We start from the raw sequence: 25,752 nt of genomic DNA on the forward strand, positions 1-25,752 counted from the left end.
TAGTCACTTAGGGAGTCAGTGTGTCTTAAAACTTAAAAGGATTCCTTCTCTGCTCCTTGATAGTTGTGTGACCTTGAGTGCACTCTGTGCCTAGCCTTTCTGAGCCTGTTTCATCTGCAAACTAGTGAATGTCTATTGTTTGTCTTCCCAGAATCACATTCTTCTTCACTTGGGAAACCATGCCTCTTCCCCTCAACCACAGAGCAAATTACAGTATCATAGCACTCTCTGACAGCCACAGGATGGGTGCTGACCAGGCCGGGCAAATGCAATGATGCATACCCCTACCCCCCAAATGAAGGATAGGCAAGTGATCCAAGATAGGCCTGGGATTCCGTGCACTGGAGCTAGAAGTACTCTCCCCTCATTGGTTACAATGCTGTAAGAATGTGAGTCTAGGATTGCCAGTGGCTAACAAGGTCAATGAGAGAGAGAGAAAAAAAGAGGAGGAGACAAAGGATAAAGCAAGAGGAGAGTCTTGATAGCATCTGTCTCCCTGGGTCCAATCATTCCTGAAGTCACATCCACTCCTGTGATTTGATGTTGTAACCTTTAAACACCTTGGTTTTTGCATAAACTAGTTTGAATTGGTCTCTACCACTTATAAATAGTTCAGATTAACACATTCACCCGCTTAAAGAATTATTGTAGGCTGGCTGGGCATGGTGGGTCAAACCTGTAATCCTAGCACTTTGGGAGGCCAAGATGGTAGGATCACTTGAGCCCAAGAGTTCAAGACCAGCCTGAACAACACAGTGAGACCCCATCTCTACAAAAAATAGAGAAAATTAGCCAGGCATGGTGATGTGCACCTGTAGTCCCAGCTACTCAGGAGGCTGAGGTAGGAGGACCACTTGAGCCCAGGACGTTGAGACTGCATTGAGTCAGGATCATATCATGACACTCTACCTGGGCAACAGAGTGAGATTGTGTCTCAAAAAATAATTATTATTATAGGCTTCAAGATGGCTGACTAGAGGCACCCAGAACTTGTCTCCCTAGCAAAGATGAACCAAAACAGTGAGTAGACTATCACAAGTTGAATACAGCATCACAGAAAGAACACTGGAATTAAGCAAAAGAGGGACAGAGGAGGTCTGAAGCAAGAAAATAGAAGGAAGCAAAGCAGTTGGCCCTGCTAGGGTCAGCTTGGAGCCAGGAGAAACTTCCCAATATGGGAAAAGGTCATGGAGAGATCCCCAGTGGTCCATATTCCACTGCAGACTTTGGTAACGCTAGCCACGGGAGAGCCATCTGGGCCCTGAGACTAGTGCTACCTCAACTCCGCATAACAGTATTGTTCCAGAGAAGAAGTTCACACTGAATCACACACCCTCCAGCCCCCCAGACCCAAGCAGCTGCAGCATGGTACCATGTTAAAAGTCCAGCCCCCATCATACTATATCCTGTCCTAAGGCCCAACAGGCCCTGCTTCTCCACATCCCTGGAGCCCTGCTAACACCCACCCGCCATGTCTACTCAAAAGGCTACAGGTTCACAACACTGGCTGGACTTGGTGATGCAGCTGGGTCCCCTGCACTTTAACCCACACAGTGTCCTTTACCCTGGGGAACAGTGATGCAATGCATCAGGGAGGCTGTCCCCATGACAAAGGGAGCTGAAGCACAAGCTCCCCAAAACCCAAGAGCTACCTGCCTGCAGCTGCTGCCACTGTCAGCAACTCTGCCACTTCCCCAGCAGCAGGGCCACCAGACACTTATATACACCTTCAGGGGGCCTGAAGGTCAGCCCACCAGGTGCTGTCATGGGGCCTGAGGACAAGCCTGCCCAACCCACCACTACTGGTGCCCATGTATGCTGTCCAGGGATCTGGGGATTGACTCACCCACCACTCACCACTGGCACCCACATACGTCTTCCAGGGGTCTAAGGATAGGCCTGCCCAACCTGTTTCCACCACCACTGGCAACTAAGTGTGTTGTTGGGGGGACCTAGGGATCAACCTACCCCACCCACCAACACTGATGCCTGCATGCACCATCAGGGGCGACCTGACAACAGACCTGTCCCACCCACTGCCAGTGCCCACATGCACCATCAGGGGACCTGAGGATCAGCCCATCCCTGTGCTCACACACATCATCAAGGGATCCGAAGACAGGCCTGCCCTGCTTCCTATCCCCAGCACCCATGCACATCATCTGGAGGCTTACAGTTGCCCTGCCCTGTCCACCACTGCCAACAAATACACTTGCCTTTAAACTTTGCCTTTTGGGAACCTAAGGACAGGCCCACCCAGCCTTTCACCACTGCCAGAATTCACCCATATGTGACACCTGAGGGCCTGCGGACTGGCCCACCACCATCACCACCACTGGCACTCCCATGTGAGCCTGTGGGGCTGAGAGTTGGCCCACTGCTGCTACTGCCATCACTGATGCCATGCACACCAGTTAGGGCCTGAGGATCCACCCATCCACATGGCCCACTGCTGCCACTGACTGAGGATTGGCCTACCCAGACCTACTACCATGAGTGCTTGTTAATGCCACCCAAAGGTTGGCATGCCTGGCCTGCTATCACCACCACTGGTAGCCAAGGACTGGCCCACCTGGCATCCCTCTCCCCAGCAAAGCTTCATCATATCCTCCACTAATAGCCTAAGTTACTGACTAACTCACAGACATGACTGATGTTGATTACAGTTGAAGAAATCGTATGGAGACTACACTACTGTGTCCTCCCAGAATCAAAGCCAAAGTCAAACCCAACCAGCATTATAGATACATCTATAGGAAGAACTCTGTCCCTATAAAAGCCAATCCATAAAATTGGAAGAAGCAATTATTATATCAGATGCACAGAAACAAACATAAGGACATAAGAAATATATATATACATATTATATATTATATATATAATATATAATATATAATATGTATATATATATATAATTCTCCAGCAACACATCCCAACAAAAAAAGAAATCTATGAAATACCTGAGAAAGAAATATAATGATATTAAAGAAGTTCAGTGAGATACAGGAAAACACAAGTAAACGATACAAAGAAATCGGAAAAACAATTCATGATCTGAGTGAGAAATTCAACAAAGAGACATATAAAAAGAACCAAACAGAAATTCTGGAACTGAAGAATTCAATGAATGAAATTTAAAAAAAAAATTCAATCAACAGCTTCAACAATATACTAGATCAAACAGAACAAGGAATTTTTAAACTTGAATAGAGTTTTGAAATAACCTAATCAGGTAAAAAAAAAAAAAGGAAAGAAAAAGGAATAAGAAAGAAACAAGAAATCCTATGTGAAATACAAGACATTATTTATAATATAAAGTGACTATTCTAATTTTGGGAGTTCCAGAAGGGTTAAAAGATATGGAAAGATATAGAAAATCTGTATAATGAAATAATAGCTAAAAACTTCCCAAGTCTTGCAAGAGATATAAACATCTACATACAGGAAGCTCAAAGATCCCAAATAGATTCAACCCAAAAAATGTCTTCTCTAAGGCATATTACAGTCAAAATGACAAAAGTAAAAGACAAAGAGAATTCTAAAAACAGTGAATGAAAAGCATCAAGTTATATATAATGGAATCCCATCAGACCAACAGCAGATATCTCAGAAGAACTCTTATAGGACAGGAAAGAATTCAATGATATATTCAAAGTTCTGAGAGAAAAAAAATACCTGCGAATCAAGAATACTATACCCAGCAAAGCTATCCTTCAAAAATGAAGAAAAAAATAGTATTTCCCAGACAAGCAAAAACTGAGAGAATTTACCACTGGGCCAGCCCTACAAGAAAATCTCAGTGTGTCCTACATTCGAAAGTGAAACGATGGCATATGACAACATAAAAACACAAAAAAGTGTAAAACTCAATGATGGAGCATACATACAAAAGAGAAAGAGAAGGAGCCAAAAGTTACTACTGTAGAAAACCACCAAACCACAATAATAAATGATAAGAGATAATTAAACAAAGAGTATATAAACAACCATAAAACAATAAACAAAATGATGGGAATAAGTCTTCACTTATCAATAATAACCTTGAATGTAAGCAGATTAAATTCCCCACTTAAAAGATATAGACTGGCCGAATGGCTAAAAAGAAAACAAACCATTTATGCAGTCAACAAACATGAAAAAATGTTCCTCATCACTGGTCATTAGAGAAATGCAAATCAAAACCACATTGAGATACCACCTCACACCAGTTAGAATGGCAATCATTAAAAAAATCTGGAGACAACAGATGCTGGAGAGGATGTGGAGAAATAGGAACAGTTTTGACCTGTTGATAGGAGTGTAAATTAGTTCAACCATTGTCGAAGACAGTGTGGTGATTCCTCAAGGATCTAGAAATAGAAATACCATTTGACCAAGCAATCCCATTCCTGGGTATATATCCAAAGGATTATAAATCGTTCTATTATAAAGACACATGCACATGTATTTTAAACAGCACTGTTTAAAATAATGAAGACTTGGAACCAACCCAAATGCCCATCAATGATAGACTGGATAAAGAAAATGTGGCACAAATACACCATAGAATACTATGCAACCATAAAAAAGGATGAGTTCATGTCCTTTGCAGGGACATGGATGAAGCTGGAAACCATCATTGTCAGCAAACTGTCACAAGAACAGAAAACCAAACACCACATGTTCTCATTCATAAGTGGGTGTTGAACAATGAGAACACATGGGCACAGGGAGGGGAACATCATACACCAGGGCCTGTTGAGGGGTGGAGGGGCTAGGGGAGGGGTAGCAGGGGGTGAGGGGATTAGGGAGGGATAACATTAGGAGAAATACCTAATGTAGGTGATGGGGGGATGGATGCAGCAAACCACCTGTATACCTATGTAACAATCCTGCACGATCTTCACATGTACCCCAGAACTTAAAGTATTAAAAAAAAAAAACCTCAAATGTATGTTGCCTACAAGAAACTCACTTCACCTGCAAAGACACATATAGAATGAAAGTAATGGGATAGAAAAAGACAATGTGTGAAAATCAAAACCAAAAGTAAGCAGGGGTAGCTGTAATTGTATCAGATATAACAGACTTTAAGTCAAAGGCTGTAAAAAGAGACAAAGAAGATAATTACATAATGATGAAAGGATAAATTCAGCAAGAGGATACAAGAATTCTAAATATATATGCATCCAATACCAGAGCACCCAAATATATAAAGCAAATATTATTAGATCTAAAGGGAGAAATAAATTCCAATGTAATGAAAGTTGGGGATTTTAACACCCTATTCTTAACATTGGAAAGAAAATCAACAATAACAAAAAATTTATTTAAATTGTACTTTAGACCAAATGGACCTAACAGGTATTTACAGAACATTTTACCCAACAGCTGCAGAATACACATTTTTCTCATTAGTACACAGAATATTTTCCAAGATAGACCATATGTTAGGCCAAAAACCAAGTCTTGGTTTTCAAAAAAACAAATTTTTAAAAATGGAAATCATATCAACAATTTTTTTCAGCCCATAATGGAATAAAACTAGAAATAATGAGAGAAATTTTGGAAACTGAACAAATACATAGGAAGCAGATAACATGCTCCTGAACAACCACTGAGTCAATGAATAAATTAAAAATGAAATTTAAAAATTTTTCTTAAAACAAATGAAAATGGAAACAGAACATGCCAAAACATGTGAGGTACAACAAAAAGCAGTGCTAAGAGGGAAGTTTATTACAATATACACTTACTTAAAAAAGTAGAAAACTAAACCCAAAAATTAGTAGAAGGAAAAAAATAATAAAGGTTAAGCCAAAACTAAATGAAGTGTAGACTAAAACAAATGAAGAATCGATGAAATGTAAACTTGGTTTTTGAAAAGATAACAAAATTGATAAAGCACCAGTTAGACTAACTTAAGGGGAAAAGAGAAAAGCCAAATAAAATGAGAACCATACAAGAAGATAATACCACTTAACACCACAGATATATGAAGAATCATTAGAGACTGTTATGAACAACTATACACTTTGTAAAACCTACAGAAAATGGATAGATTCCTGGACACATACAACCTACCAAAGTTGAACCAGGAAGAAATAGAAAACCTGAACAGACCAGTAACCAATAATGAGATTGAATCAGGAACAAAAAGTCTCTTAGCGAAGAAAAGTCCAGGACCAGTTGTCTTTACTGCTAAATTCTACCATACTTATAAAGAAGAACCAACATCAATGCTTCCTAAACTATTTCAAAAAAACTGAAGAGGAGAAAATTTGAGGATTCTTCCTAGTTCATTCCACAAGGCCAGCATTACCCTGATTCCAAACTAAAACTAGACTAGGACACACCACACACACACACACACACACACACACACACACACACACACACACACACTACAAGCCAATATCTAAACATAAATGCAAAAATCCTCAACAAAATACCAGCAGACTGAATCCAACAACACATGAAAAAGATAATACACTGTGATCAAGCAGGGTTCATTCCAGGGATGCAAGAATGTTTCAATATATACAAATGAATAAATGCCATACATCACATAAACATGAACAATAAAAACCATACAATTATCTCAATAGATGCACAAATATAATTTGATAAAATTCAAGGTCCCTTTATGATAAAAACTCTTAAGAAATCAGGTGCAGAAGGAACATGCCTCAACATAATAAAGGCCATATATGAAAAACCCACAGGTAATATCATACTGAATGGAGAAAATCTGAAAGTTACTGGAACAAATCATGGATGCTTAATCTCATCACTCTTATTCAGCATTGTACTAGAAGTCTTAGCCCATTCAATCAAGCAAGAGAAAGAAATAAAAGACATCCAAATTGGGAAAGAGAAAGTCAACTGTCCCTTTGCAGATAACATGATCTTATATACAGAAAAACCTGAAGAGTCCATCAAACACTCTTAGAACAGATCAACAAATTCAGTAAAGTTGCAGGACATAATGATAACATGCAAAAGTCAGTAGCATTTCTATACACTAATAATGAACTAGCAGAGAAATAAATCAAGAAGGCAATTGAATTTATAATACATACAAAAAATAAGAGATCTAGGAATAAATTGAACCAAGTAAGTGAAAGAGCTCTACAAGGAAAACCACAAAGCACTGATGGAAGAAATTGAAGAGAACAAACAAATGGAAAGATAGTGCATGCTTATGGATTGGGAGAATTAATATTGTTAAGATGATCATACTACCCCTCAAAAATCTACAGATTAAATGCAATCTCTATCAAAATATCAATGACATTCTTCACAGAAATAGAAAAAAAAATCCTAAAATTTGTATAGAGCCACGACAGACCCTGAATAGTTAAAGCAATACTCAGTAAAAAGAACAAAGCTGGAGACATTACACTACCTGACTTTTAAGTATAGTGCAAAGCTATAGTAGCCAAAACAGCATGGTATTGGTATAAAAACAGGCACATAGACCAATGTAACAAAACAGAACTCAGAAATAAATCCATGTATTTACAGTCAACTGATTTTCAACAAAGACACCAAGAACATACACTAGAGAAAGGATACTCTCTTCAAAATCTAGTGCTGAGAAAACTGGATATTTATATGCAGAAGAATTAAATTATACCCCTGTGTCTCACCATAAACAAAAATCAACTCAAAGTGGATTAAAGATTTAAATGTGCAACCAGAAACTATAAAGCTACTAGAAGAAAGCAAAGTGAAATTGCTTCACCTTTGGTAAAGGAAATATTTTATGGGTAAGATTTCAAAAGCCCAGGCAACAAAGCAAAAAATAGACAAATGGGACTATATTAAACTAAAAAGCTTCTACACAGCAAAGAAAACAATCAACAAAGTGAAGAAATGACCCATTGAATGGAAGAAAATATTGGCAAACTATCTACCTAACAAGAAATTAGTATCCAGAATATGCAAAAAACTCAACTCAACAGCAAGAAAACAAATAATCCATTTAAAAAGTGGGCAAAGGATTTGCATAGACATTTCTCAAAGGAAGACATACAAATGGCCAACATGTATATGAAAGAAATGCTCAACATTACTAATCATGAGGGAAATAAAAATCAAAACCACAATGAGATATCATGCCATGCCAGTTAAAATGGCTATTACTAAAAAGACAAAAAGTAACAAATGCTGGTGAGAATATGGAGAAAGGGGAACTCTTCTACACTACTGGTAAGAATATAAATGAGTACAGCCATTATGGGAAACAGTACAGAGGTTTCACACACACACACACACACACACACACACACACACACACACACCCCTAAAAAGAGAACTACCACATAATCCAGCAAGACCACTACTGGATATGTATTCAAAGGAAAAGAAATTAGTACATCAAAAGAATACCAATACCCCCATGTTTATTGCAGCCCTATTCACAGTAGCCAAGATATGGAATCAACCTTAGTATACATCAGTGGATAAATGGATAAAGAAAATGCGATATATATACACAGGGAATACTATTTAGCCTTAAAAAGAAATGAAATCCTATCATTTGCAACAACATGGATGGAACTGGAAGTCTTATGTTAAATGAAATAAGCCAGACACAAAGACAAATATGTCAAGTTCTCACTCACATGTGGGAGCTTAAAAAGTTGATTTCATGGAAGTAAAGAGTAGACAGTTACCAGAGGTTGAGAAAGAAGCAGGGATGAAGAGAGGTTGGTTAATGGCTACAGACATGCATTTCGATGGAAGGAATAAGTTCTAGTGTTCGATAGCGCAGCATGGTGACTACAGTTAACAACAAGTTATTGTATATTTCAAAATAGCCAAAAGAGAAGATTTGATATGCTCCCCACACAAAGAAAAGATACATATTCAAGGTGATGGATATCCTAAATTCCCTGATCTGAGCACTACACGTTTAACGCATGTATCAAAATCTTACGTGTATTTCATAAATATGTAAATGTATCAATAGATTTTTAAAATAAATTCATATAAAAAGTAATTATTGTAAGGAGTGATGAAAATGTCCTAAAATTAGATTATGGTGATATTTGCAATGCTCTGCAAATTTACCAAAAACCACTGATTTTTACACTTAAAGCAAATAAATGATATTATATATAAATTTTCTTTGCAATAAAGCTATTTCATGAATTGTTATAAAATCTATTATAATGAATGCAAACTGTCTAACATAACCAGAAAGTTTTTCTTTAATAAAGATAATTATTGTGGTTGGTCTATAGTCTTTTCTTCTCATTCATTCATTCAAGGCATTTTGTTGTGTAATCACTATGTTTCAGGAAATATACTAGGTGGTAAGCATATAGTGGTAGATAAAAAGAAACTTGTTGAGCCTATCAGCTATTATGTCAATTTCTTTTTTATTTTTATAGATGCCCTGTTCATCAACCTGTAGTTATTCTCATTATAGTCTTTCATTTCCAGAATTCCACATTCCTCCCAAATTGAAGTTCAAAGTAAACAGCACAGAATCCCCCCTTTGAGAATAAAGCATCTTGTAGTTAATGCCACATGGACTTGGGATACCTACCACTAAATTTCTGTATGACAAGTTACTTGATTGCCTGTAAAAGGAGGCTTATAATATCTACCTCATAGGTTGTCTTCAGAATTAGATGAATTAATAAATGCAAAATGCTGGCCTTATAGGCAGCCAACAAACAATAGTTTCCGTTCCCTTGTCTAAAAAATGATGCAGACAATATTACACTAGAAACTCTGAGACTGTTCTCTGTAAAAAGGTTACTCACCCTCCTTCAATGATGAAATATCGGAGCTTATCATTGCTATCTCGGGAGGGTGTGGCATAGCACTTGTTGAGCGTTAGGATTAAATGTGTGGAGTCAGCTCCAACCACAAAAACCCCTACATACAGCACATCTCGAGTCGTCAACACTACTTCGCCCTGGCGGTAAGGATGTTTGTAGGAGGCATTTTTGTAGAGCGCCATCTTGGTGGTGAAGCTGCCTTCTTGGGTTGGAACTGTCAGGTTAATTACACTGAAACAGAAAACAATGATTAGACAGGCACCCAATACAATGTTACCTATTCAATTACCTACCATTTTTCAGGCTAAGAATGCAGAGAGAGAGCAAAGCATGTAGTAGCAAAGTCTAAGGCTGTGCTGTCCAATATAGTACCTGCCAGCCACATGGGGCAATTTACATTTAAATGAAATAAAATTAAATACAACTAAAAATTCAATTCTGCAGCCCCCCTGAGCCACATTTCAAGTGCTGAACAGCCACTTGTAGCCACCACATTAAACAGTACAGATGGAACATTTCTGTCATCACAGAGATTTCTATTGAACATTGCTGGTTGAAAGCATTTCGGCTCAAGAAACATGAATTATGTTTTTCCTAGGGCATCAAAGACAAACGCTAGCAATTTTGATTATGCTAACCTTAACTGTCAAGGAAAAGAAAAAGCAATGTGCACAGCCTGTGAGATGCCTTACCTTAGCATAGGCTTCACAACAGAATCCAAGGAGATCTTGATATCCAGCTCGTAAGCACATGAAAATTCCACACTGATCGTGCGGTCTCTGGTAATTATGTTGCCAGTGTTATTGGCACTTTCGATCCAGATTGTGTTTTTATACATGATATGAGTGCCATTGGACTGCAGAGCAAGGGGAAGTCAGAAATCATTACATCTGGGAATAAGTACGTAGATTACATGTTAAATCCATATCCCTGAAAGCAGAGACATGGCTTCCTTCCATACATAACTTAGAGGCCAGTAAAAATCAGCATGGAGCTGGCCTTAGGATTTACTTGGGGGAAAAAAGTATTACAATAATTATCAGTAGCACCCTTCAGTCTGATAACCTTGAATACCCGTGGACGGTGATTTCATGTACTACTGAATTCTAACCACTACCAGACCCCAGCTGTCTGTGGGACCCCAAGCTAGGAATAGCATGAACTATTTCCATTGCTGGGCAATAGAAATCTTCCTTTTCAATGCTCAATTTGAAATCTCTTCTCCACCAAATCCATCACCAGACATGCCTGCAAGGACCAAAATGAACAAGCGCAAGTTTCACCTCCTTACTCCCTTCAGCCTCTGATAAAAGTTTTAAGGAATAGAACCATGAAGAGAAGACACACAGCAAGATGGAAAAAGAAGAGAAAGAAGATGCTTTGCTAACCTATAATTGGATAATCTGACATTAAAAGTTGGGACCTCACTATATTTCTGAAGCCAGCTGTTTTTTTGTTCTGTTTTGTTTTTAGAGACAGGGTCTCACTGTCACCCAGGCTGGAGTGCAGTGATGCTATCATAGCTCACTGCAGCCTTGAACTCCCGGGCTCAAGTGATCTTCCCATGTCAGCCTCCCAAGTAGACACAACCACAGGTACTTTCACTATATCCAGCTAATTTTTAGATTTTTCTTTTAATAGAGACAGGGTCTTGCTACATTGCCTAGGCTGGTCTTGAACTCCTGGCCTGAAGCAGTCCTCTGGCCTTGGTCTCCCAAAGTGCTGTGTTTACAGGCATGAGCCACAACACTTGGCCTGAAGCCACCTGTTAAATGAGGTTTGGGACTCCCTTACCCACTGAAATAGCCAAGCCTGGATGTATTTACCTCAAAGCACAATAGAAACATAAAAGAAGTCACAATTCTGTCCACACAGAATAAAGAACAAGAGAAGGCATCACGAACCAAGGAAAAAACACATCACTCTTTCAACTCCATCAGCCACTTGGCATCAAATGATGACTGTGCCTGCTGTCTTTCATTTTGCACATGCCTCTTTCTGTTTTCTAAGGAGCATATTTCTAAGCAGATCACCCTGAAGTTGGATTTAAGGACAATAAATGTGCAAACACCTGAAGCTGTCGCTACCTCTGCCAGGTGCTCTTTCCTGCTGGTTCTCTCACCTGCACAATGTTTCCACAATTTCCTTTGGTGTTGTTGATCTGAAAGGAGATAAAATCTTCCCCCTCGATGCCGGTGCACTGTCTGTCATTGATCCTCACACCCTCCCGCTCAAAACCGAGCTGGAAGAGTTTGCACTTGGATATGGACACTTCCATCTGGGCTGCTTTGCAGGTCACCTCTGCATCAATAATGTCATGTGAGTCTGTGGGAACAGTTATTATGAAACGCAAATCAGTGGAGTTGGTCTCGCTGCAGGAGTGAGAGAAAGCATTCCATTACCATTCTCCTTCAGAAGAGGCAAATGATCTCCACCCAAAGGCTGCAGTGTTTCTAATTATGCTTTGATCAGACCAAATGAGCAAATGAATTCAGTCAAAGCAGTAACTTGGGCATTAGTGGAGCCTTTTAAAAAAAGAACAAAATGCTAACAAAGTGTCTTCTGTCTTCTCTTTACAAACCCAGGTCTTCCACCACCATGTTGGTAGCAGCTACTTTTCTGTAAGCTACATATTGAACATATGTAGCATCTCCCATGGGGCCTTTCTGGGTGGGGAGGTGGCCCGTATCACTCACTATTTCCGTAGGGGGGCGGCTCGATGCAGCCACACAGCTCCCCACCGTTGCCCAGCTCACAGGTTCGGTTGGGACAGTCCGCCCCCACACAGGGATCTTCAACCACTCCTGCTAAAAAGAAAAACACGCAGAAACATGCACAACTTGACTTTCACACCTACATGCCATAGCATTTGGTTCCACTCTGGACTTGCCACTTTAATCACATTGGAAATGGTCAGATGGCAGCTACAAGTTAACAGACAGGTCAACCTTCCAGAAAATACATCAACAGCTAGCAAATAGGTGCTTGCTATGGGCTTGGATTAGCTTCTTTGACCCTCACAAATGCTCCTCAAGCTGAGTATTATAAGCTCTATTTCACAGTTACAACTTGCCCAAGGCGAAAAGTGAAGGTAAGTGGTGAAGAGTGAACGCACAGATACTCTTAGCCCCAGTAATCTTCACACGATCATGGCACCCACTACACTATAGCACAACAATTTGCACTGATATGTATATAAAGAGTAGCATCCAAATCATTTACCTCTACATCCCAGCCCTCAACTATCTCATCGCTGGTGCACAATAAATATGTATCAATAATGAACATATTAAGGCCAGGACGATCCCGGAGAAGTCTCCCACACCAGGCCTTCTTAGTCCTTTTCGATTCATGGCCCACTTTCCCCCATGATCTTCTACTTGATTTTGTAAAAATAGACAAAGGAAAAACCTCCACACCACTCACCAACATTGACTTAGATTCATGGTTCTGTTTTGCCAAAAGGGTAAAACTATAAGTAAAATAAAGACGCTATGGGGGGCATCATCATCATGTTATTATGAACAACATTCTGTAACAGATGAGATCACCTGCAAGACAGTCAATGCCTCAGCTTGAGAACCACTAATTAGGAGCATTTTCTTTTAGATATTTATTTCTTTATTTAAATAATCATTCTGCCTATCAGGACAGACTATCCCTCCTGTTCATCACAGTATATGATGGATAGTGCTAAAGAAACAACTGTTCAATCCCAGCAGGAGCCAAGTTGGCTTCCAGAGTTTTTTTTAAAAAGAGTTTTAAAAGGATGCAAAATTTCATTTAGACAAGAGGAATAAATTCAAGAGATCTACTGTACATCAAAGTGGCTATAGTTAGTACCAATACACTGTACATTTGAAAATTACCAAGAGTAGAGTTTAATGTTCTCACCACAGACACACATACCCACACACACAGGGAAAAAAGAGTTTAAAAACAAAGCAAAAAAAACAAGCTGCCCACAGCTCCATACACCTCTTCTGACTCAGCTGCCATGTCCCTCTGGTAGGTAACTAATTACATTAGGTGGGAGTGCATGGATGGCTCAGCATCAGCATGTCTTAATTTCTGGAAAGACAACTGAAAGAAAGCCATCAGCATAAGTTGATCATATTTATTTTTAAAAGGCTCCCTTTTATAAAGATCCTTTCACTGGCCCAGTATATTCAGCACCTAGCACAGTGCTAAGCATATGGCAGCCACCAAGTGAATGTAAGGATTGACCAACTCTGTATAGGAATGACAAGGAGACTAATAGAAACATGGCACAGAGGTTACAGCGCATAGGAAGGAAAAGTTCATTTACAAATATGGTAGTCCATCTGCCAAGTGGCAAATAAGACATGCCCTTAGACAGAGGGAAGCTTTGAGTATGTTTTTAAAATGATATATGTATTTTTTAAAATTCCTGAAAATTTGGGCCAGGCATAGTGGCTCACACCTGTAATCCCAGCACTTTGGGAGGCCGAGGCAGGTGGATCACCTGAGGTCAGGAGTTCAAGACCAGCCTGGCCAACATGGTGAAACCCTATCTCTGCTAAAAATACAAAAATTAGCTAGGGATGATGGCAGGTGCCTGTAATCCCAGCTACTCGAGAGGCTGAGGCAGGAGAATCACTTAAACCTGGGAGGCAGAGACTGCAGTGGGCCGAGATTGCACCATTGCACTCATGGGAGATTGAGTGAAACTCCATCTCAAAAAGAAAAAACATTTCTGACAATTTGAAAAGTTCAAAACAGTGAAATTTTAAAGTTATTGAAAGTATTCTTAACACAGCAGAGTAAAATATTAATAACAAATATTTCTGTTAGTTTCCAACAGAGACTAGTAATTTGCTTCTTAACAGTTTCTGAAATTGCTGAAATGTATTTTAATTAACTGCATTGTTTTTTGGTTCTGAATTAAGTGTATTCCTACACTTGATCAGGTTTAGTCCACAAATTTACCAATGTGTATGTAACATCTTGGAGTCAGCCTATTTTCACAGTGGTACCTGTATACACACTGGGTTGGTGTTGTGGGTCAGGGTACAAAACACACATGAAAAAACCCCACAAGATTCTACATACCTTTATTTTACCAGCTGATTTAATATGTGTAATCTCCACAGTCAACTGCAGCTTCCTTTCAACCCAGGTACACATAACCAGCTCAGTTCCAGCTCCACCTTCCACCTGCCCTATGCCTTCCCTTTCTGATAGAGGATCAGCTCATGTTAAAGGAGCCAAGGTGAAGCTGTTTGGGAACTAAAATCTAGGGGGAATCCCACACTAGGTCCTTCTACCAGGGCTCTTCCAACCCAAAGAGCCCCATCTTCTCATGTTTGTTTTCCAAATTCCATAACTGGACAGGAACCATAGGTGGGTTAGGCTCCCTGGGAGGGGCCATCACCGAATCTCAGCTGCAGTTCACAATTCTCTACTATCCAATCCTGGAAGCAGATCTATGAGTAAATCTGGAGAGGACCCGTGATCCCTAGAAAAAGTAAGGCTACCAGCAAAGCTGTTCTATTTATGGAAAATGGAATCCACAGAAATAAAATAATTCTCTTACAGCAATTCTCCTTCTCAATCCACTCGGTGCTAAGGATCCCGAAGGAGCGGCAGGCCTCCCCGTAGGCGGCCAGGGAGCCGCACAGCTGGAACTTCTTCTGGTTGTAGCAGCCATCCAGGTAGCAGGACTCGTAGAAGGGGAGGGGATCCAGAAGCCCATAGCAGGGCTGGAAGAAGCCCTTCATGTCGGTGAGCTTCAGGCAGTAGCCGTCACCCTGCATCTTCTGGATGTGCACATTGTCACACATGGCTGCATACTGTGAGAACTGCAGCTCGTTACAGCTGGGGGCAAGAGGTCTGGTCAGACTAAGTGAAGCAAACACAGCCATCTGAGATCTCCAGTGGAAGGTAAACCACATCTACACCTGTTTTGCTACCCCTGAAGTTAGTGCATTGTGTCAATCCCAACACTAATTTGCTTTGTGGCCTTCGGCAAGTCAGATACTAGTGGTCTCTATTCTATCCATCTAAGAAAGCGAAACAGTAATTGCTGTTGTTTATATCACTGAAATACAGTGAGGGTAAAGTGGGATGATGGATTAGTGGCCAAAGTGCCATATGAAAGGCAGATATTGATATAATAACCATGAACACTTTGACATAATTGATTGATATGATTGATATAATTGATATAATAACCATTAACAGGTATCGATATAATAACCAATAATGAAGATAGTAGTAATGATACTTGGTGAAATTAAAGATTTGAAATGAAGCCTTCTAAGCCAATTCCACTTTAGCTATTAGAGACCAAAAGCAAAACATTAAAAGAAAGCTGGTTTCCAGCTGATAATAGTTTATTTAAAAGAAAGGGAAAGGAAAGGAAAGGGAGGGGAGGGGAGGGGGAGGGGGAGGAGAAGGGGAAGGGGGAGGGAGGGGGAGGGCAGGGGAGAAGAGGAGGGCAGGGGACTGGGGGAAGGAGAGTGGGAGAAGGGAAGGGAATGGCAGGGTAAGGGAAGGGAAGGGAATGGGGAGGGAGGGAGGCAGGCCAGCATTTCAAACAGAATTCTAATTCCTCAGGAGGAACTGAACTTTGCCTATCTTTGGAAACACTTCGATGGCTTAATGTAGTGTTCTAAATGTAATGTCCAAAGTTCTCTCTTTTCTATCTGTGGGTCAATACATGGCTTCTAGAGTAAGCACCAAATTAGGAATCCTGGAATCTAGTCCTGGCTTTGCCATACATGGGGCCCCCTTACGTAAGTCATTCTCTGTCTTAGTCTCTGTTTCACCTAGGAAAGGAAGAGATTGGATAAGATATCACCCAAGGTTTTTCACAGCTCTGAGTCCCATAATTCACAGGATAGTCTAATATATGATACGTTGTTCAGTGTCCACTTGGGGCAGGGTCAGAGAGGGCTTAAAGTGTGATTTCCATGGCTGAGGATTTAGATGATATCTAACATGTAAAGCAATGTGATTGAGCCATTGTACAAGCAGAGAACTAACAAGAAACAGAAGCGTATCTACAGATCCAGAAAGGAATCAACATACTTAGCAGCTCCGAGGGGCCCTAAATTAAAAACCTTTGGAATAACTTCTTTAGCTCACTCTCTCTCCCTGATGGCCAGGGAAAGAGAGTGGGCCTGATAATAACCTTTGTAACTTCTGTTTTTAAAAAAGGCTTTCCTGATTCCCACCAACTTCTATCTACACAACCACAGTCAAGCCTTCCTGTAAGATGCAAGGACGCACAATTAGACCCAGCGCTAAGGGAGGAAGAGAAGGAGGGAGAGAGGGAGGTAGAGAGGGAAGGAGGGAGGGAGGCAGAAGTCAAAGACAGCCCTTCTCCTTCTGAGCCAACTCTTAATTCCATGCCCAGCAGGGTACCTATGTCCCGGGTGGGCAGCTGGTCAAGGCTGCAGAGTTCTCATCCTGGGCACACTCTTCTGCTTAGCCAAGGGCTGGATGACATGAAAATTTAGTCATATCATCTAAGCCCAACTCCTTCCTCTGCAATTCACGAAATTACTGGGGCCTCTGATGTGCCAGTTTTTAGCATCAAAACTCCAAAGAGCTTTGGCTCATCTCTGTAGGAGGGCAGGGGCAGTGCTAAGGAAAGTGCATTCCTCATTCACACCACCCACAGACATGAGAGGACCTGGGCCACAGGCTTGAACTTCTACACCCTCACCTCTTCTGCATGCCATTGGTTTTCCAGCTCTGGGCCAGCACTACGCTGCTCACCACCGGCTTCCCTCGCAAGGTCACATAATCATCTGTTAGGTCCCCATTGAAGTTACCACAGAGACCACACACTTTGTTCTGCAGCCTCTCGCTGATGCTGATTTTAATGACGTTGAAGCCGTTGTAGTATATCTGGATGTCTGGGCTGGTGTCAATCACCAGAAACCCCTCACTGCTGTAGATTTTGGTGGCCAAACCAGTTATAAATGGAACATTGACTTGTGTGCCATTCACCTAGTGGAGGAGGGAGAAAGAGAGAAAGTACTCTTAGAGCAAGGGTTGGCATACTTGTTCAGGAAAGGGCCAGGGAAAATATTTTGGGCATTGCAGGCCCTGTGATCTCTGTCTCAATGACTCCACTCATGTCCCTGCAGCATCCCTCCCGGCCATAGACATTACGCAGCTAAATGAGTGTAGCTGTGTTCCAGCAAAGCTTTATGTACACAAACAGGCTGCAAGCAGATTTGCCGGCCCCTGCCTTAGAGTTTAAAGGCGTTCAGTCATGTTACTGCATAGTTGCTCCAAAGGAGCAGAAGTAGAGGAGAGGAGGTGCGAGGTAAGGAAAGCTGAGAAAAGTATAGCCCACAATGAATGAGTGGATTTTGGTATAAAACTCTCCCCAGCATAAACCAATTACTGCAAATGAAATCCTAATCCTGTGCCAAGGGGAGTTGAACACAGTTAAAGTGGATCTGGGCATCCATGTTTATCGTTTTCTTGTTTATAATGTTCAAACTGGAGGTTCCCCCAGAGGACCTGCAGGCACATTATTTTCTGCATTTGTCGTTTTCCTGCTTTCTAACATCTTCTTTCCTTAGCCCTTGGGACCGAATATAACATGCTTTTCCTGTACTTACAAAATAAAAATTTTCTCCCCAGACTATTAGTAGCTTTTGTACCTTAAAATAAAAAAAAAGGCAGACACCTTTTAAAAACACGAGTCTCTACTGTTTCGGCTAGCTTGGGGTATTTTGTTCAGCCACAATGCCGGTTTTGCTCTCTCAGGTGGTCATTTTCATTTTCTAGCTCCTGGACTCTGGACCAATGCTGTCGTTGCCTATCTAGGCCAATTTGCAAAAGGAATGAGAATGTCGAAAACAGTAGCACCTTTCACTGAAGTTAAAACCAGTGTTAAATTTCAGATGCTTCATTTTAAGCTCACAAAATACTGCTGGTCTTTTTCCTGACGATGGATAATACACTATTTGATGACTCTTTAATTAAAGATACACCCAAGGCCTGATTATCTGAGCAGGTGGAAAACAGATACACGCATTAACACTCAATTCCAAAAAATGTTAACGTGTCTGTTTCTGGGTCCCTCCCTCTCTGTGCTCACAGCGCTAGGCCTGGCTCCATCCTTCAGGGTGACCTGCTGCAGCAGCCTGCTCTAGCTGGGAGACTGGGTCACCATCAACAGTTCATCTGAGCAGATGAGCTTCTTAAATCGAAGGGGTGAGAGGAATTCAAGTTGGAGAGCCATATTTGTTGTGGGGGTGGGCGGGGGGGTACATTTATTTACACACAGGTGTAAGATAAACAAGAAACCAGGCAATGGGCCTAAGGAGGAGCCAACCTAAGAGAAATTCACCCCCTGCAGCCTCCCATTTCCTGCCCCTCAGCATGTCAACATGGGGCCCTTGGATAATGGAGTTGTGCTCGGGTTTCTACACAGGATGGTGTTTTGTAGGCAAATGCTTGTTTTCTCTTAGCTTATAGAAAGGATGGCAGAGATGAAGGGTGGATCTTACTACAGGAGGGCAGAGCCAAGAATAACCTTAAGGGCTGTTAAAAACAAATGAGATGCTTTTTGGAAAGTAATCAGAGTAAGAACTGATTTAACTACACTTTGATCACCTGAAGCCCGATTTGCAGCCATGCTGTTGTCCTGGCTCTGAGACCCTGCAAGTCTCCTGCGTTTGGAATCATCAGCCAAGAACCAAATGGTGTTCATTCTTATGCTTAAAGCATCTTCATACTTTGGTTCTTTAAAATCTGGTCACTGTGGCCAGGTGCAGTGGCTCACTCCTGTAGTCCCAGCACTTTGGGACGCCGAGACAGGCAGATCACAAGGTCAGGAGTTCTAGACCAGCCTGACCAACATGGTGCAACACTGTCTCTACTAAAAATACAAAAGTTAGCAGGTGTGGTGGCACATACCTGTAATCCCAGCTATTCAGGAGGCTGAGGTAGGAGAATCGCTTGAACCGGGGAGGTGGAGGATGCAGTGAGCCAAGATCGTGCCACTGCACTCCAGCCTGGGCGACAGAGCGGGACTCCGTCTCATAAAAACAAAACAAAACAAAACAAATAAATAACCAAAAAAACCCTGATAATTGTGTGTATGGTACATCATGAAGCAACAGTCTGTCCTACAACTTGGCCCTCTGGGAGACCCTCACACGGTCCCCTAGCCAACCCCTTGTTTCGGCGCCCCTTCTTAAGAATGGGCAGCAGGCTGATCACCTTGATCGTGTTCCGGTCGCTGATGAGAATCTGCTCTTCGTTAATGTAGAAGTAGACGGGCGAAATGATGGTGAGGTTGGGGGACGACCACTTGTCGAAGTTGATGATAAGCTGGAAGGAGATGTCGGGCAGTTTCTGGCAGATGGTGGACAGCACGAAGGCGCAGTTGGCCGGGAAGCGGAGGAAGGCGCCGTCGAAGGTGCGGAAGACGCCGCCGCCGGCCGCCAGGCAGTAGGAGGCCTTGGTGCTGAAGCAGCCGCGCACCCCGTTGCGCAGCGCGCACTCCTCGTCCGACTTGCAGTGGCGCGGGTCACACTGGATCAGGTTGCGGCGGAAACAGCGGCAGCGCCGCGTGCAGTCGCTGTTCCAGAACAGCTGCTTGGGCTGGAAGAGAGGCGCCGTGCACATTAAATTCAGACTGTGCTCAGGGCTGGGGACCCCAAAGCTCAGTCCCTCTGCTCCTTTTCCAGGCTGGGCTAGCCTATCTCTAATGGGGCTGGAATTTGTAGGAGGCAGCAGTGGGGGAACGGCCTCAACTCAAATGCTCCATCATTTCCATGCGACTTAGATGCCACACAATATTCAGTTTCGACATTTATTTATTTATTTATTTACTTACTTATTTTTAGAGATAAGGTCTCATCCTATTGCCCAGGCTGGAGTGCAATGGCGCAATCAGGGATCACTGTAAGTAACCTGCAATACCTGGACTCAAGCGATCCTCCTATCTTATCTTCCTGAGTAGCTGGAACTACGGGTACAGGCCACCACACCCAGCTAATTTTTGTATATTTTGTAGACACGGAGTCCCACTATGTTCTTGAACTGCTGGGCTTGAGTGATCCTCCTGCCTCAGCCTCCCAAACTGCTTGGATTACCAGTGTGAGCCACCACCCTGGCCACCACTTGAGTGATTTTAATCAAGAACTCCAGGATCTTCGTGGCTGGGTGATAGAACTAATTACAGCCAACGTGAATGTGCAGCTGTTAGAAGAACTAGGTAAACAGGAAAAATATTTGGTAGAAAATATTCATCAAGGAATCACACTTCTAACAAGCACAGGGTCTGCTTGGAAGATGAAATTAAAATTCACTCAAGAAGATAAATTGGCCCTTCGAATCTTAAACAGTTGTAAAAAAGCAATGACCAACACTTCTGACTAACCATTTCACATTTCACAGTCCTCACGCTTCCTTGTGTCTATTCTGCTTCCAACTTACTTCTGTTGGAATTACCCTCATTCCCATGTGCCCTGACTGTGAGAGATCCAGAGAACACCTGGGATCCATAAAAGGAACGTTTTGGGATCAGACCATCTGAGTTTCAGTCTAGCCCTGTATCCCTGCCTGTGCCATCTTCAGTAACGTTACTCACCTTCCTGGTGTCAGTTTGCTGTTTTCTAAATTGGAGATATTAATATCTTGTGGCTGAGTGCAGTGGCTCCTGCCTGTAATCCCAGCATTTTGGGAGGTCGAGGTGGAAGGATTGTTTGAGCCCAGGAGTTTGAGACAAGCGTGAGCAACACAGTGAGACCTCATCCCAACTTAAAGAAAAATAGGCCAGGTACAGTGCCTCATGCCTGTAATCCCAGCACTTTGGGAGGCTGAGGCGGGTGGATCAGGAGGTCAGGAGTTCGAAACAAGCCTGGCCAACATGGTGAAACCCCGTTTCTTCTAAAAATACAAAAATTAGCTCGGTATGGTGGCACATCCTTATAGTCCCAACTACTTGGGAGGCTGAGGCAGGAGAATCACTTGAACCTGGGAGATGGAGGTTGCAGTGAGCCGAGATCATGCCACTGCATTCTACCCAGGGAGACAGTGCAAAACTCTGTCTCAATGATAATAATAACAATAATAATAACCAACATGGTAGGGTATGCCTGTAGTCCCAGCTACTCAGGAGGCTGAGGCAGGAAGATTGCTTAAGCCAGGGACATAGGGGCTATAGTAAGTAATGACCTTGCCACTAAACTCCAGCCTGGGCAACAGAGAGAGACCCTGTCTCAAAAGTAATGATAATAAAATTAATTTTTTAAAAAAAGCCTTGCAGGGCGGTTGTGAGGATTAAATTGAATAAGATGTATAAAGCACACTTCCTGGCATAGGGTAGGTACTCAATAAATACAAGCTGCTATTATTATACAGGAGTAGAACAGCTCATCCTCTTTCAGATAGTGAAGAAATTATACAACATTATATAAAATACCTACAACATAGTGTGTCCTCAACTGAAGACAGCTATTCTTTTCTTTCCCAGAAGTCCCACAACTAGAATATTATTTTCTACTTTTTCCCAAAACAGGCAGCAATCTGCAGGCATGACTGTACTTTGTAGGGTTTGCATCCTTGATGTTGCACCTGCTCGAGACCAACAATTCCAGGAAACTGTTAGAAATTGGCCATGATTGTCCAAGTGGGATGTGGTATCAACAAATAGACTGTGTCATAGAGATGTGGGCACTCAATGCATTACTGACTTCCCAAAATAGTGCTAGACAGAAAAGATCTTTCAATAGCACAAAAAGGCCTATGCTTCTGTCTGGTCAGTTTTTCTGCTCTAACTAGAGACATCAACACCCTGGATATCAACTACAGATGTGACTCAGATTCACGGATAAATAGATAGAGGATGAGATCTTCCAGAACAAGTGATTGCAGTGCACTTCAAGATGCAATTGCTGATTCTTTCATCCTCAAAGTGAAGTCGTTCCTGGAACTGTCTCCTCTCCTTCCAGACTTATCTAACATATTCTGGGTGCCAACAGCCTCACAAATTGACTTCATTTCTCTTATCAGATTTATAGAATAACTGAGTGGATGGTTTGGCCTCTCTCTGATAAGAAGTCAGGCATTACAGTGGTGAAAAGAGAAAAATAACTTGATGTATGTGGATATGATAAAGGGGAAATAACTCATCCACAAGAGAATCTGATCGTGAAACTGGCATCACATTAAAGTGGCTGGCCCAACGCTGCTTTCTTTTCCTTAATCATACATGACAATGACAGCTAGGTGATCACTCTACATACTAATAGCCAGACATATTCTCTATTTATTTCCAAAGAAACGTGTTCTATGAGACAAGCCCTCAAGCACTTTGGAATGGTAGCAAGTAGATGTGGGTTCTTTGTTCTCTGAGTTTGCTGCTTCCCGGATATAAGCTGTTGTCAAAACCCACTGATGTTCTGATGAAAAACTGATCATAATGTTTACACTGTAGTACTAATAGGAGCCAAGAGCTGACCATGCTTTTCCTGAGAGTTCCAAGGGCTTTTATTTGCATCCTTTCATTAACACGCCTGGATTTTTCGTTTACAAAATGTTTCTCAAGAGAATAACAAAACAGCAATAACAATAGCAGCTACCAATTATTGAAGGACAGGATGCCAGGTACTAGGCTAGAAACCCAGCATTGATTATTTATACAACAGCCCTACTGGGTTGGTGTCATTAGCCACATTTCATTCACAGGGAAACAAAAGCTCAGGGAAATGATAGTGTTTGCTCAGTGTCACAATTCCAGCAGTGGTACAGCTAGGGTCGAACCCAGGTCTCATTCAGTCATGCCACACTGACGCTCAGGATGCCTGCCGAGGGTGCATGGCACGGTTGAGAGATGGATAGGTTTTGGTAAGTCTCCGGGCTGGGGAATACAGTTTAGAGAGTGCTTTTTGAGTTTTGAGCCTGGTTCTAGCTTCTCAACTGTGAGAAAACAGAATTCATTAATTTTTTCCACATGCCCTCCCTTTTCCTTTCAAATAACATTTCTAAGAGCTCATTTCAACACTCTCCTTCTCAAGAAGTCTTCTTTGATTAGTCCCACTATTTTACTTTCTTCCTCCCTGTCTTTCTAATGTAGCATTCAAATAAATTTTCCACTGAAAGTGAAATTGAGAGTAACTTCTACATTTCTCTTATTTATCTCCAAAGTTACAGCAAGTTGAACAAGTCAATGCATCTTTACAAAAAGGAGGTATTATTTATTTTTCATCTAGTTGATTTCCAATTCAGACATTTCAATTAGATTTATTTTAAATGCTACTATTCTTTTTCACTTAAAATTGATTGGTTCTGTAGGGCATTATTTTTCACTTGCTGATAGGTTATTTTGTAACTGCTCTCATGTTCTATAAAGTACATTGTTTCTCTCCTCTGAATAGATCTGTAAGATCCTCAAGGCAGGAGACTTGCTTTCTCAGCCCCCGCAATACCCTAGGACAGTGCTTTGCAAACAGCAGATACTCAATTATTTGTAGTTGTTAAACATCTAACTCACCAACATATGGTTTTGATGTTATTTAAACAGAGAATGGGCTTGAGGTCAAACCATGAACTAAATACCTTGTCTAGGCAAGAGCTTTTCTAGCTTAGTATTATGGAACATAAGGAAAGATTACAAAGTCCAAAAAGTGAAATGATTTCACGAACTACTATGTTTTATTGAGAAACATCTACAAAGGGCATCTTCATTAGGTCTATGTTTAAACCCCTGTAGAGGGCGCCGCAGAGGGTAGAATGGGGGGCGGGGGCATGGCATTAGCAGTCCAGACCAAACTCTGGGGATGACACCAGAGTGACAAATGGCGCATGCGGAGATGGCAGCCACAGCTACCCCTGTGGAGCCTCAACAGCCAGGAGAGGCAAGGCCGCCCCACGCAGCCTCCGGCTCCATATTTTCCAGTTAAAAATATTCTTAGCTAAGACAGCTACAAATGTCAGATTCATAGCCACCATATTTCCAAACTATAGCTGTATGTGAAGTTTTCAAACAGATTTACGGGACAGAAAATCAGAGAAAGGCATGACAGAGACACACAAGTGTGAGTGAGTAGGGGAGGCAGAGTGCTGGAGACCTTTCCAGTGTGGAGGAGGGAGAAGGGAGACACCCAGGTGCTTTTCCAAATCCGACACCCAGTGCCCAAGGGCACCATGCGAACTGTGTGCTAACCTCTCTGCCCCATCCCACTCCGCTGCCACGAACATGACGCTCTTCAGAACGAAGTGGGGAAGTTGGTCAATCTGACCAGCCTCTTCGAGTTGGAGAGGAATCTGATCATTGGCAAGGAGGAAAAGGCCGGGTGGGTCTCCCATACCTCGTAATATTTGCCGTCGGCATAGCAGCCGCAGTTGTGGGGCAGGATGCAGCTCTTGCCGTCGAGGACGTAGCCAGCGTCGCACTGACAGCCCTCCACGCAGTAGTGGTTGCAGTCGCTCTTCAGGCGGATGGCAGCGCAGCGGGGCTGGCAGACACTCACGCAGCTCTCATAATGGCTGTTTGGAGGGCAGGTGACAGCTGGAACAGAAAAGACAAGTCAAAACTCACACGATCACAAGGCTCTGAGGAGGGTTTTCTCACAGCCATTGCTCAACTACTCAGGGAGTTGGAGGGCACAGGTAGAGGAGAGGCAGGAGGTCCGTAGCCTTTCTTCATTACGGCCCTCTTTGCTCCTAGGAAGCCTGGGTCTGATTCCTTCCTGCTTAACTAATGGGCCAGCATGCAGAGGTAAGTGGCTGGAGCTTCTCATATCATGGTCGTTCTTCCCTCAGCCTGGCCATTGACATCCTCTATTGCCTCCACCTAAACCCACCACCCATCTGAATCTCCAGTTAGTCATGTCACTCGATGACCTCCCAGGGCACCCACCCTCCTCCTGCCTCCTGCCTCCCAGGGCACCCACCTTCCTCCTGCCTCCTGCCTGCCAGGGCACCCACCTTCCTCCTGCCTCCTGCCTCCCAGGGCACCCACCCTCCTCCTGCCTCC

At 42.3% G+C, this 25,752-nt stretch overlaps 1 protein-coding gene across 1 annotated transcript in view; it reads right to left on the reverse strand.

The window, feature by feature from the left end:
• TECTA (tectorin alpha) overlaps window positions 1-25,752 on the reverse strand; it is a 78,432-nt gene that overhangs the window by 4,382 nt on the left and 48,298 nt on the right. The window contains exons 12-19 of the mRNA XM_032285166.1: window positions 25,085-25,284; window positions 19,989-20,372; window positions 17,470-17,756; window positions 15,334-15,614; window positions 12,473-12,583; window positions 11,899-12,101; window positions 10,469-10,632; window positions 9,759-10,007 (exon numbers count right to left, since the gene is read on the reverse strand). Of these exons, the coding sequence (XP_032141057.1) occupies window positions 9,759-10,007; window positions 10,469-10,632; window positions 11,899-12,101; window positions 12,473-12,583; window positions 15,334-15,614; window positions 17,470-17,756; window positions 19,989-20,372; window positions 25,085-25,284 (1,879 nt within the window). The remainder of the gene's footprint in view (window positions 1-9,758; window positions 10,008-10,468; window positions 10,633-11,898; window positions 12,102-12,472; window positions 12,584-15,333; window positions 15,615-17,469; window positions 17,757-19,988; window positions 20,373-25,084; window positions 25,285-25,752) is intronic.

The sequence above is a fragment of the Sapajus apella genome, unplaced genomic scaffold (genome assembly GCF_009761245.1).
Source record: "Sapajus apella isolate SASKATOON/1434 unplaced genomic scaffold, GSC_monkey_1.0 scaffold16, whole genome shotgun sequence".
NCBI classification, from domain to species: domain Eukaryota; kingdom Metazoa; phylum Chordata; class Mammalia; order Primates; family Cebidae; genus Sapajus; species Sapajus apella.